General features: G+C 41.6%; 1 protein-coding gene across 1 annotated transcript in view; it reads left to right on the forward strand.

Annotated features, from left to right (window-relative positions):
* Nucleotides 1–13,202, forward strand: part of LOC122679939 — a 335,468-nt gene that overhangs the window by 93,012 nt on the left and 229,254 nt on the right. The window contains exons 12-14 of the mRNA XM_043880798.1: nt 665–979; nt 2,206–2,520; nt 11,808–12,122. Of these exons, the coding sequence (XP_043736733.1) occupies nt 665–979; nt 2,206–2,520; nt 11,808–12,122 (945 nt within the window). The remainder of the gene's footprint in view (nt 1–664; nt 980–2,205; nt 2,521–11,807; nt 12,123–13,202) is intronic.

The following is a 13,202-nucleotide window of genomic DNA, read 5'->3' on the forward strand; positions in this document are numbered from 1 at the left end:
ACTTGGACTGCAAAGAAAGCTGAGCACCGAAGAATTGATGATTTTGAACTGTGGTGTTGGAGAAGACTCTTGAGAGTCCTTTGGACTGCAAGGAGAGCCAACCAGTCCACCCTAAAGGAGATCAGTCTTGGGTGTTCATTGGAGGGACTGAAGAAGCTGAAACTCCAATACTTTGGCCACCTGATGTGAAGAGCTGACTCATTGGAAAAGACCCTGATTCTGGGAAAGATTGAGGGCAGGAGGAGAAGGGGACGACAGAGGATGAGATGGTTGGATGGTATCACTGACTCGATGGGCATGGGTTTGGGTGGACTCCGGGTGACTTCGCGTGCTGCGGTTCATGGGTTCGCAAAGAGTAGGACACTATTGAGCGACTGAACTGAAGTAACTGAACAGAGCTTTCATCTTAGGCTCTATCACTAGGTCATTATTTCCCTTAATTCAGTTTCCTGTTCTTCAGCCCTTCCAGACTTCTGATCATTGTTGTTTCTTCAGGAAACCAGACCCAGGTGCTGCCCCAGTGTAACAACACCCTGTCTGAACCAGCAGGGTCTGCGGCCTCAGAGGAGAGCGCCCCCTACTGCTCAGGTGAGGGTCCCACAGGACAGAAGACCCTATTCATTCCCCAGGTCACCGCCCCATTGTCCCTTTTCTCTCTCCTCAGACAGCAGACAGCTCCGCCTGGTGGACGGGGGCGGTCCCTGCGCCGGGAGAGTGGAGATCTTTGACCAGGGCTCCTGGGGCACCATCTGTGATGATGGCTGGGACGTGGAAGATGCCCACGTGGTGTGCAGGCAGCTGGGCTGTGGAGAAGCCCTCAATGCCACGGGGTCTGCCCACTTCGGGGTGGGATCAGGGCCCATCTGGATGGACGACCTGAACTGCACTGGAAAGGAGTCCCACGTGTGGAGGTGCCCTTCCCGAGGCTGGGGGCGGCACGACTGCAGACACAAGCAGGACGTGGGGGTCATCTGCTCAGGTCTGCGCTGCGCACTGTCCACAGGCTAGGGGAGTGTGGGGCCCTGGAGGACGGGGTCTGAGCTCTGAGGGAGAGGTGCTGAAAGGACCAGAGAAGGAGGCTTCCTCCCATGGAGCCTGTGTTTCCAGCAGATGTGAAGACGAGGTGCTTTCACTTCCTCCTGCTTCAGCTGAGGGTCTGGTCCTTTCTTCTCCTCAGTGTTTCCTGGCAGAACCATTTTTTACAGTTTTTGTTGAAAGCAAGGCTCTCTCTCCAGTTACATACAAAAATTTTAAACCCACGGTACTAGTTTCCATTTGCTTCCCTAACAATTTACCAATTAGTGGTTTAAAACAGCATATATTTATTTCCTTACTCTTCTGTAGCTTAGATGTCCAGCAAGGATCTCACTGGGCTGGGATCAAGGCTTCAGCAGGGCTTCATCACTTCTGTGGCTCTGGGGGCGAATCTATTTCTTGTCTTTTCAATCTTCTAGATGAAAAAAAGGAAAGTTATTCACACAGTCGTGTCTGACTCTTTGTGATCCCATGGACTGTATCCTGCCCCGCCCCTCTGTCCATGGAATTCTCAAGCTTCTAGAAACCACCTACATCCCTTGGTTCAGAGCTCCCTTCATCCATTATCAGACCAGCAATGCTGCAGGCCTCCAAATATTATCGAGAGTCACATCTCTCTCTCTAGGCAGAGCTAAGAAATGTATTCCATGTTTAAGGATAGTGGGTCTAAGGATGTGCTTAGACTGGGCTCACATTGTTAATATAATTAATATTCTAGCTTAATCTCACCATCCCAAGATCCTTTTCTTAATCACATCTGTAAATCCCTTTTGTCAGGTATGGTAACATATTCACAGGTTGCAGAGATTGGGATGTGGACATTTTGGGGTTAATTATTCTGCCTATCTCCCTAATATCCACATCACATCCCTTGACACACTCTTGAAAGATTTGGTCAGGAAGCTGAATTCAGCTGCCCCTCCCTGACTAGCGCCCACAGAGATTGGTCTTCCTCTCAGTTCATATCCACTACAGCATTGTGGTAGAAATAGAAGGACAGACACAAATGGACAAAGTCAGTTAAAAGTGAGGCAATGTCAGTCTTGCCATCTAGTGGGTACCTCTTAAACAAGGTCAGAGATGAAAGTTCACCATTTCTAGAAGAAAGGAAAACCTAAAACATCCAGCAAAGTTTTCACTGTGTCTTGTCTCCTCCCCTTTCAATCTTAGAGTTCCTGGCCCTCAGGATGGTGAGTGAGGACCAGCAGTGTGCTGGGTGGCTGGAAGTTTTCTACAACGGGACCTGGGGCAGTGTCTGCCGCAACCCCATGGAGGACATCACTGTGTCCATGATCTGCAGACAGCTTGGCTGTGGGGACAGTGGAACCCTCAACTCTTCTCTTGCTCTTAGAGAAGGTTCTAGACCCCGGTGGGTGGATGGAATCCGGTGTTGGAAAACTGACACCTCTCTCTGGCAGTGTCCTTCTGACCCTTGGAATTACACTTCATGTTCTCCAGAGGAGGAAGCCTACATCTCGTGTGCAGGTGACTTACTGTTTCTGTGTGTCTGTCCTAACCGTGTAGGATGCAGTGAGATTTGATATTTTAAAATCTAAGTGGTGAGTTTAATTTGGGTCCACAAAATGACATTAAGTGAAATTGTTAGTTGCTCAATCATGTCCGACTCTTTGTGCCTGCATGGACTATAGCCTGCCAGGCTCCTCTGTCCACGGGATTCTCCAGGCAAGAATACTGGAATGGGTTTCCATTCCCTTCTCCAGGGGATCATCCCAACCTAGGTATCGCAATTGAGTCTCCTGCACTGCAGTCAGATTCTTTACTGTCTGAGCCACCAGAGAAGCCTAAATGAGGTAAGGATGGAACTGGTTTTATCCACATATTCCAATCCTGTTTGTTAAAATTTTTAATTGAGATGTAATTCTTGTAACATTATATTAGTTCTAAGTGTAAAACATAGTGTTTATATTTTTGTACATATTGGTAAATCATCACCACATATACAGTAATATCCATCACCACATGTAGTTACATTTTTTTTCTTATGATCCCACAAGTAAGAATTTGCATGCTGCAACTAAGACCCAGCACAACCAAATAAATAATTAATTTAAAAAGAGAGTATTATTCTCTTCATAGTCTTGACGTAAGAACATGCTTCATGGTTTTTTGTTTTTTTTTTTTAAATTCACATTAGGGCTTTCCTGGTAGCTAAGCTGGTAAAGAATCCGCTTACAGTGCAGGAGACCCTGGTTTGATTCCTGGGTTGGGAAGATCCACTGGAGAAGGGATAGGCTACTCACCCCAATATTCTTGGGCTTCCCTGTTGACTCAGCAGGTAAAGAATCTGCCTGCAATGTGGGAGACCTAGGTGCGATCCCTGGCTTGGGAAGACCCCTGGAGAAGGGAAAGGCTACCCACTCCAGTGTTCTTGCCTGGAGAATCCCAGGGATGGGGGAGCCTGGTGGGTTGCCATCTATGGGGTCGCACAGAGTCGGACACGACTGAAGTGACTTAGCAGTAGCAGAGTGACTGTCACAAACACTATATACAAAAATATTATCTTCTTTTCTATATTACAGTTTTATGATATCTTTCATGACAATATTTTTTTCTCTAGAATGCTTTAAAATTTTTTATTTATTTGTAGGAACTCTCTATAAACAAACATCACTTCAGTTCAGTCACTCAGTTGTGTCAGCTTCAACATCAGTCCTTGCAATGAACACCCAGGACTGATCTCCTTTAAAATGGACTGGTTGGATCTCCCTGCAGTCCCAGGGACTCTCAAGAGTCTTCTCCAACACCACAGTTCAAAAGCATCAGTTCTTTGGCACTCAGCTTTCTTTATAGTCTTATAAAGAAACATCACTTATTCTTCCTTAAATATTTTTGTAAATATTTCCCCCATTTTTTGCATATATTTTAAAGGTTATATATGTGAATGGGGGGTTATGTTATCAAATCTATAATGGTTTACTTTTTTGACTTCTGCCTTTAATGAAATGTTTCATATGCCATTCTTAATCCCAAAATAACATTGAATCAAGTTTTATTTTCTGCAAATAATTTTACAGTTCCACTAAAGAATATTCAAAACCTAATTTTTTTAAACCTAATTTTGAATTCATTTATTTATCTGAATTTATTTTACTATGTGTTATTGTGTAACATCATCACCAGATAACAATTATATTTTAGATATGTGATAGCTTCATCAAAAAATAAAAACACATTGCTTCATGATTTCCTGGGTATGATGTCAAAAGTACAGGTAACAAAGCAAAAATAGACAAGTGGGAATATATCAAACTTAAAAAGCTTCTTCAAGCCGAAGGAAACATCAATAGAGTGAAAAAGCAAGCTAGCACTAATTATATAAGGTATTATTTTCCAAACAAATAAGGAACTCCTGCAACTCAAGAAAAAAAATCCAAAACCTAATAACTCAATTGAAAAATTGGCCAAGAGCTTGAATAGACATTTCTCTAAAGAAGACATACAAATGGCCAATGGGTATATGAAAAATGCTTGACATTGTCAATCATCAGGGAAATGTAAATCAAAACCACAAAGAGACATTATCTGACACATGTCAGAATGACTTTTTTTTTTTTTTTAAAGACACTTAAGTGTTGGCAAGGCTGTGGAGAAATTGACACTTTCTGTGTACTTATCCACATTAAATGTATAAATTGTATTAATAAAGCTATGCAATCCAGGGGTTAAATCTCTGGACTTTCACTGTCATGGGTCCAAGTTCCATCCCTGACCTGGGAACTAAGATCCCACGAGCCACAACACAGCCAAAAAACAAACAAACAACAACACAAAAACTATGACCAAAAACTCTGTATGATTTACAGTGATGTCCCTTTTCATTCTTGGTATTGTTAACTTCCTTTACTCTCTGCTCTTCATTAGTATTGATCAGTGTTCATCAGTTTTCAAGGAGCCACGCTTAAAGGGTTTTCTATCTTATGCTTACCTTTTTTTCCATTCATTTTTGTTCCTTTTTAAATTAACCTCATCATTCTACATCCGTTAGACTTTCTCATCTAGTTTCTTAACTGGAAGCTTACTTGTTTCACTTTCAGTCTTTCCTCTTCTCTAAATCTAGGGTATAAATTTCCCTTAGGCACTACTTGAGTTTCATCATAAGAATTTATGATAATATCATAATTTTGTGTTTATTATCATTATTATCATATCTTCATTATCATTATTTCACAATATTTAGTAAATTTTAAATTTATTCCCAGACTTAGGTGTTTTTTGGAAGGAAGGGTGTTGCTGAATTTCCCAAAATAGGGATGGCTAACAATTTTTCTTATTAATTCTTAATTTTATTCCACTGTGGTCAGAGTAAATACTCTGTATGAATTCAAAGAGTGAAATATTTTGTCCTATTATGTGGTCATTTTTGATAAATGCTCCTAGTGCATTTACAGTAATGTGAACTCTTGCACTGTTGGGTGCATTGCTCTTTGTGTTACTTAGTTAAATGTGCTGATCATGTTGTTGTACATCTACTGTATTCTTGGTTTTTTGTATGTTTGGTCTGTATGCTATTGAAAAAGATACAGTAATAATCCTCCATTTTGATTGTGATTTTGCCTATTTCTTCTTTTCATTCTGTCAAGTATATTTCAAAGCTATGCTCTGTTAACCTTTCTTGAATTTTGATGTCTATATCTTTATTAAGGGTGCATCTTATTATAATCATGAAAATTCCCTCTTTAATTCAGTTAGTGTTCAGTTCAGTTGCTCAGTCGTGTGTGACTCTTTGCGATGCTATGGACTGCAGCACCCCAGGCCACCCTGTCCATCACCAACTCCCAGAGTTTACCCAAACTCATGTCCATTGAGTCGGTGATGACATCCAGCAATCTCATCCTCTGTTGGCCCCTTCTCCTCCTGCCCCCAATCTTTCCCAGCATTAGGGTCTTTTCAAATGAATCAGCTCTTCACATCAGGTGGCCAAAATACTGGAGTTTCAGCTTCAACATCAGTCTTTCCAGTGAACACTCAGGACTGATCTCCTTTAGGATGGATTGGTTGGATCTCCTTCCAGTCCAAGGGACTCTCAAGGGTCTTCTCCAACACCACAGTTCAAAAGCATCAATTCTTCAGTGCTCAGCTTTCTTTACAGTCCAACTCTCACATCCATACATGACTACTGTAAAAACCATAGCCTTGACTAGATGGACCTTTGTTGGCAAAGTAATGTCTCAGCTTTTTAATATGCTGTCTAGGTTGGTCATAACTTTCCTTCCAAGGAGGAGCAAGCATCTTTTAATTTCATGGCTGCAGTCACCATCTGCAGTGATTTTGGAGCCCCCCAAAATAAAGTCAGCCAATGTTTCCACTGTTTCCCCATCATTTGCCATGAAGTGATGGGACTGGATGCCATGATCTTTGTTTTCTGAATGGTGAGCTTTAAGTCAACTTTTTCACTCTCCTCTTTCACTTTCATCAAGAGGCTTTTTAGTTCTTTTTCACTTTCTGCCATAAGGGTGGTGTCATCTGTATATCTGAGGTTATTGATATTTCTCCTGGCAATTTTGATTCCAGTTTGTGCATCATCCAGCCCAGCGTTTCTCATGAGGTACTCTTTACATAAGTTAAATAAGCAGGATGACAATATACAGCCTTGATGTACTCCTTTTCTTATTTGGAACCAGTCTGTTGTTCCATGCCCAGTTCTAACTGTTGTTTCTTGACTTGCATACAGATTTTTCAAGAGGCAGGTCAGGTGGTCTGGTATGCCCATCTCTTTCAGAATTTTCCACCAGTTTATTGTGATCCACACAGTCAAAGGCTTTGGCATAGTCAATAAAGCAGAAGTAGATGTTTTTCTGGAACTCTCTTGCTTTTTTGATGATCCAGTGGATGTTGGCAATTTGACCTCTGGTTTCTCTGCCTTATCTAAAACCAGCTTGAAGTTCATGATTCACACATTGCTGAAGCCTGGCTTGGAGAATTTTGAGCATTACTTTACTAGCGTGTGAGATGAGTGCAATTGTGTGGTAGTTTGAGCATTCTTTGGCATTGCCTTTCTTTGGGATTGGAATGAAAACTGACCTTTTCCAGTCCTGTGGCCACTGCTGAGATTTCCCAAATTTGCTGACACATTGCGTGCAGCACTTTCACAGCATCATCTTTTAGGATTTGAAAGAGCTCAACTGCAATTTGATCATGCCTACTAGCTTTCTTTATAGTGATGCTTCCTAAGGCCCACTTGACTTCACATTCGAGGATGTCTGGCTCTAGGTGAGTGATCACACCATTGTGATTGTCTGGGTCCTGAAGATCTTTTTTGTACAGTTCTTCTGTGTATTCTTGCCACCTCTTCTAATATCTTCTGCTTCTGTTATGTCCCTACCATTTCTGTCCTTTATTGAGCCCATCTTTGCATGAAATGTTCCCTTGGTATCTCTAATTTTCTTGAAGAGATCTCTAGTCTTTCCCATTCTATTGTTTTCCTCTATTTCTTTGCACTGATCACTGAGGAAGGTTTTCTTATCTCTCCCTGCTATCTTTGGAACTCTGAATTCAAATAGGTATATCCTTCCTTTTGTCCTTTGATTTTTGCTTCTCTTCCTTTCACAGCTATTTGTAAGGCCTCTTCTCACAGCCATTTTGCTTTTTTGCATTTCTTTTTCTTGGATGGTCTTGATTCCTGTCTCCTGTACAATGTTACAAACCTCCATCCATAGTTCATCAGGTACTCTATCAGATCTAGTCCCTTACATCTATTTCTCACTTCCACTGTATAGTCATAAGGGATTTGATTTAGGTCATACCTGAATGGTCTAGTGGTTTCCCTGACTTTCTTCAATTTAAGTCTGAATTTGGCAATAAGGAGTTCATGATCTGAGCCACAGTCAGCTCCTGCTCTTGTTTTTGCTGACTGTCTAGAGCTTCTCCATCTTTGGCTGCAAAGAATATAATCTATCTGATTTCGGTGTCGGCCATCTGGTGATGTCCATGTGTAGAGTCTTCTCTTGTGTTGTTGGAAGAGGGTGTTTGCTATGATCAGTGTGGTCTCTTGGCAAAACTCTATTAGCCTTTGCCCTACTTCATTCTGTACTCCAAGGTCAAATTTGCCTGTTACTCCAGGTGTTTCTTGACTTTGTACTTTTGCATTCCAGTCCCCTATAATTAAAAGGACATCTTTTTTGGGTGTTAGTTCTAAAAGGTCATGTAGGTCTTCATAGAACCATTCAACTTCAGCTTCTTCAGCATTACTGGTTGGGGCATAGACTTGGGTTACCGTGACATTAAATGGTTTGCCTTGGAAATGAACAGAGATCATTCTGTTGTGTTTGAGATTGCATCCAAGTACTGCATTTTGGACTCTTTTGTTGACTATGAGGGCTACTCCATTTCTTCTAAGGGATTCTTGCCCACAGCAGTAGATATAATGGCTATCTGAGTTAAATTCACCCCTTCCAGTCCATTTTAGTTCACCGATTCCTAGAATGGTGATGTTCACTCTTGCCATATCCTCTTTGACCACTTCCAATTTCCCTTCATTCATGGACCTAACATTCCAGGTGCCTATGCAATATTGCTTGTTACACCATTGGACCTTGCTTCTATCACCAGTCACATCCAGAAGTGGGTATTGTTTTTGCCTTGGCTTTGTATCTTCATTCTCTCTGGAGTTATTTCTCCACTGATCTCCAGTAGCATATTGGGCACCTACTGACCCGGGGAGTTCATCTTTCAGTGTTCTATCATTTTGCCTTTTCATTCTGCTCATGGGGTTCTCAAGGCAAGAATACTGCAGTGGTTCACCATTCCGCCATTCCCTTCTCCCGTGGACCACATTCTGTCTGACCTCTCCACCATGGCCCATCCGTCTTGGGTGGCCCCACACGGCATGGCCTAGTTTCACTGCATTAGACAGGCTGCGGTCCTGTGATCAGATCGGCTGGTTGTCTGTGGTTGTGGTTTCGGTCCGTCTGCCCCGACGCCCTCCCTCAGCACTACTCTCAAGTCGTGTATCTTTTCTAGAGTCTGCTTCCTGGGACACTGATAAAGCTACTCCAGTTTTCTTACAGCTAGTACATTTTCCCATCATTTTACATTCAACCTTTCTTTGTTTTCATAACATAAAATGATCATTTTGCCAATAATATTCGTGTCAGTTTTGTTTTATTTTAATCCATTTACTGTAAATGCAATTACTGATATTGATGTGTTGGTATCCACCATTTGCTTTTAATTGATCCACAGGCTTTAAGTTCCTTTTTCTCCCCACCTTTTTTTTCTTCCTTTAGTATCAATAAATGTGTTATTATTCCAGAATTCCCTTTTTCCTTTTGATTTTCAGCAGCTTTACTAGGAGTGGGTGTTTTCATACTCTTCCATTTATATTTTTAAAATATTCTCTATCATTATATCTTCAAATATGACTTCTGTAGTTCTGTCTCTGTGTCTCTGTATCTCTTCTCTCTCTCCTACTCTTTCTTTTCCTTCTCATCTCTCATCTTTAGGACTCCTCTAAATCACTATATTCTAAGTTCTATCTAAAATTCATTTGACTTATTCATTCACTTTTTAATCCTAGATATTTTATTTTAGGTTGGCAATGGTTCCGTTGCTATTTTTATTTGTTTATGATTATTTGTTAACTTTTTCCATCTTTTTACCTGTATATTCTCTCCTTCTCTCTTTTCCCCTAAATACATTGATCGTAGTTAAAATCCTTATGCATTTCTCTCATGTGTGTCTCTGCATTCTCTTATCTCTTTTTTTCACTTTGGTCATTTGTCATGTTATCCTAACATGTCAAATATCATGTCATTTTTTATTGAATGCTATAAATTATATGTGAAAAAGTGAGATACTCCTGGTACATTTTCTAACACCTGAAAGGATTTACCCTTTGTCTTGCTAGACAGGTAGAGGGGAGGGGTGTGTATCACTCAGACATCTAAATATAACCTAAAACTGAGCTGTAACAAGTTTGGGTTGCAGTTTTGGTAGCACTCAGTCCACGTCTGATTTCTCTGTCCCTATGACATGGACTTTCAGAGATTTCAGTTCAGAGCCTGGATTCTTTGGTAGCTCAGTACCCAAGAGAATAAGAAAGACTCTGCTTTCCAAGTCTTTTTATATAGTTCTTTAGCCTCCTGTCCTTCACAGCTTGTATACTGGGCAGATATTTGAGGAGAAAATGTGCTGTCTGAGAGAAGCTCTCAAGACTCTAATTTTGTCACTTCAGCACCAGGTAACTCCCAAATTATGCTGGCTTCCTGTCACAACAATAGTCCTCTGCTTGCCCAAGCCCAGATTCTGAATCATTAAATTATGCAATGAATCAGCAAATTCCCAGAGAAAAAGAAGCTATAGATCCTTGGCTAACATTGAAATAGTCTCCACTCTTTAGAATTTTAGCATATTTAGTCCATGTTGTGTCAACAAATGCTGAATGCATTTACTGTTTCTTAAAAAACATTTTCCAGCTTTTAAAGTTGTATTCAGCAAGACCCAGTAAAACACATTGGCCTGCTGTGAACTCCTCCATTCTCCGTGGAAGTGGAAAATTTTAGGTTTAATTCTTTCCTTCATTATTTACTTAAAGTGCAACACTGATGGACTTTCTTTAACCTTTCTTTACATCACTTTTATGTATAAAACGAGAGGAGAATACAGTGAGCCTGTTAATGTTATTTGTTCAAGGGCTTGCAGGAATGTAACCTATTTCTGCTCGGTGATAGAACTAGAAGGGCTTTGCTGGTGGCTCAGCTGTGAAGAATCCACCTGCAATGCAGGAGACACTGGTTAGATTGCTGGGCCAGGAAGAACCCCTGGAGGAGGGCATGGCAACCCACTTCAGTATTCTTGCCTGGAGAATCCCATGGGCAGAGGAGCCTGGTAGGCTACAGTTCATAAGGTCTTACAGAGTTGAACATGACTGAAGTGACTAAGCAAACATACACACTGTTTGCCCCTAAAGATCACATAACTCCAAAATTTGAATAACAGAGATTCTTGATACAAAGTCCAAGGAGGGATTATATTTTTTTGGGAGAAGAAGCAACATTCTATGATTCCCAGTGGAATCTGGCCAGTGTCAATGATATCATCTCTCATGCAAAGTTCTTCAGTCTACTCAAAGAGATCACATTGTTTGCAAGTAAGTATCCAGATCTGAAGTCTGAAGCTTAGAACCACAAATGAAATATTCTGGGGTAAACCAAGATATCACAGAACCATTTGTCTTTCAGTTCTGAATGACTGTACCAGGGAGAAGGATTCTAATGGTAGAGGATTCATGATTGCTATCTGAAGCATCTGATAAGGCCAGTTCCTCATGCCACTCCCTTTAATCAACCCCTTTAACTCTTAGGTCAAAGGCATCAAAATGTGTGTGCTTTGAAAGGAATCCATCCAGCTGCCAGCTCATTCCTGTGACTCTGAACTCATTTAACTGCTCTGGGTAGAGACACTAACATTTCCTGTAAATCTTTCTCTGATGCTATGCAGAACTACAGATCAGAATGTTAACTCGGATAGGACCTCATACCACCTTCTGTCTCCGACTGCTCACTAGAGTGTTTTCAACTTAATATTTCCTGTTTTATTTTCTTCCTATTTTTCAACCTTATTATTCTCTTGCCACTGGTATAAAAAACCAGACCCAGCTGCTGCCCCAGTGCAACGACTCTGTGTCTGAAGCAGCAGGGTCGGCAGCCTCAGAGGAGAGCGCCCCCTACTGCTCGGGTGTGGGTCCCACAGGACAGAAGACCCTTCTAAACCCCTAGTGTCATCACCCTATCGCCCCATTTCTCTCTGCTCAGACAGCAGACAGCTCCGCCTGGTGGACGGAGGTGGTCCCTGCGCCGGGAGAGTGGAGATCCTTGACCAGGGCTCCTGGGGCACCATCTGTGATGACCGTTGGGACGTGGACGACGCCCGCGTGGTGTGCAGGCAGCTAGGCTGTGGAGAAGCCCTGGATGTCACTGTCTCTTCTTACTTCGGGGTGGGATCAGGGCCCATCTGGCTGGATGAAGTGAGCTGCAGAGGAGAGGAGTCCCAAGTGTGGAGGTGCCCTTCCTGGGGATGGCGGCAACACAACTGCGATCATCAGGAAGATGCAGGAGTCATCTGCTCAGGTATGGTCAGTTCTTTGTCCACCGGCTGAGAAAATGGAAAGTTCCAAGAGAGCTGGTGTCTGGTCAGCAGGGCAATAGGAGATAGGTGGGCTAGATGGGACTGAGAAACCTACCCATCCTCCCTGAGTGCACTGTGGCTGTGAGTGATGAGCTTCATTTACTTTCCTCTTATAAATCTCTGCTATTCTTTTCTTCTCCAGTGGACTTACCTGACGCTGAAGTGGCTTTATTTATTCTCCCAATTAAAATAAATCCTCATAATTTTTTTTCATAATTCACTTTTTGTGAGAGTGAAACATTTGCTAACTGCCACATACACATTCTCTTTGCACAGGGAGGCTATGAGAAGGAGGGACACAAATGAGGATGTACTTTCCTGGGTGGAGTTGTTTCTGTACAAACAATGTGAGACATTATTTTGCACTAGGCTAGTAGGAGTGGAGGCTACTCTTACTATAGGAGGATATCATTTACATATATAGAGGTGATCCCTAAAGGGATATCATTTAACAAATCAGAGATTCTTATGGATTTGTGTCAGATTTCAAGTTTCCTTTGCAAATTTAGATGTAAATGTTCATAGTTCTTTGATGGTAGAACTAGAGAGCTGTGAATGAAATGCTGAGTCATATATTCTTTCATTGTTACTAGAAAAGTCTCTCTCCCCAATTTTTCCTTTAAGATATCTGTATAAATGCAAACTTTGGAGGACCACTTAGCCATGCACTGGTAAGTCAAAGGTGGAGGTAATAAAACATGAATTTCTGTGTTTTATGATAAGAGATTATATAGTTTATATTTGATGATTTCAAAGATATAAGAGACTTGTGTTTGGGGGCTTATTTGGAGCAAGAGGACAAATGTAGTTTTTGAAGAAGGTGGAGCAGGTTTTACAGTAGCTGGGAGGAAGGGGAATGGCAATGGGAGCTGATGAAGGCAACTGTGAGGTTCTCTGAGCAGCACTGAGGGCCCAGGTGTGGTGTGGAAGATGCTGTGTGTGCCTAAGGACACAAGACATCTACACAGCAAGAGACCAGACAAAGATATATCTTCATTATATTTAATATCTTTACTCATCAC

The sequence above is a fragment of the Cervus elaphus genome, chromosome 22 (genome assembly GCF_910594005.1).
Source record: "Cervus elaphus chromosome 22, mCerEla1.1, whole genome shotgun sequence".
Classification (NCBI taxonomy): Eukaryota; Metazoa; Chordata; class Mammalia; order Artiodactyla; family Cervidae; genus Cervus; species Cervus elaphus.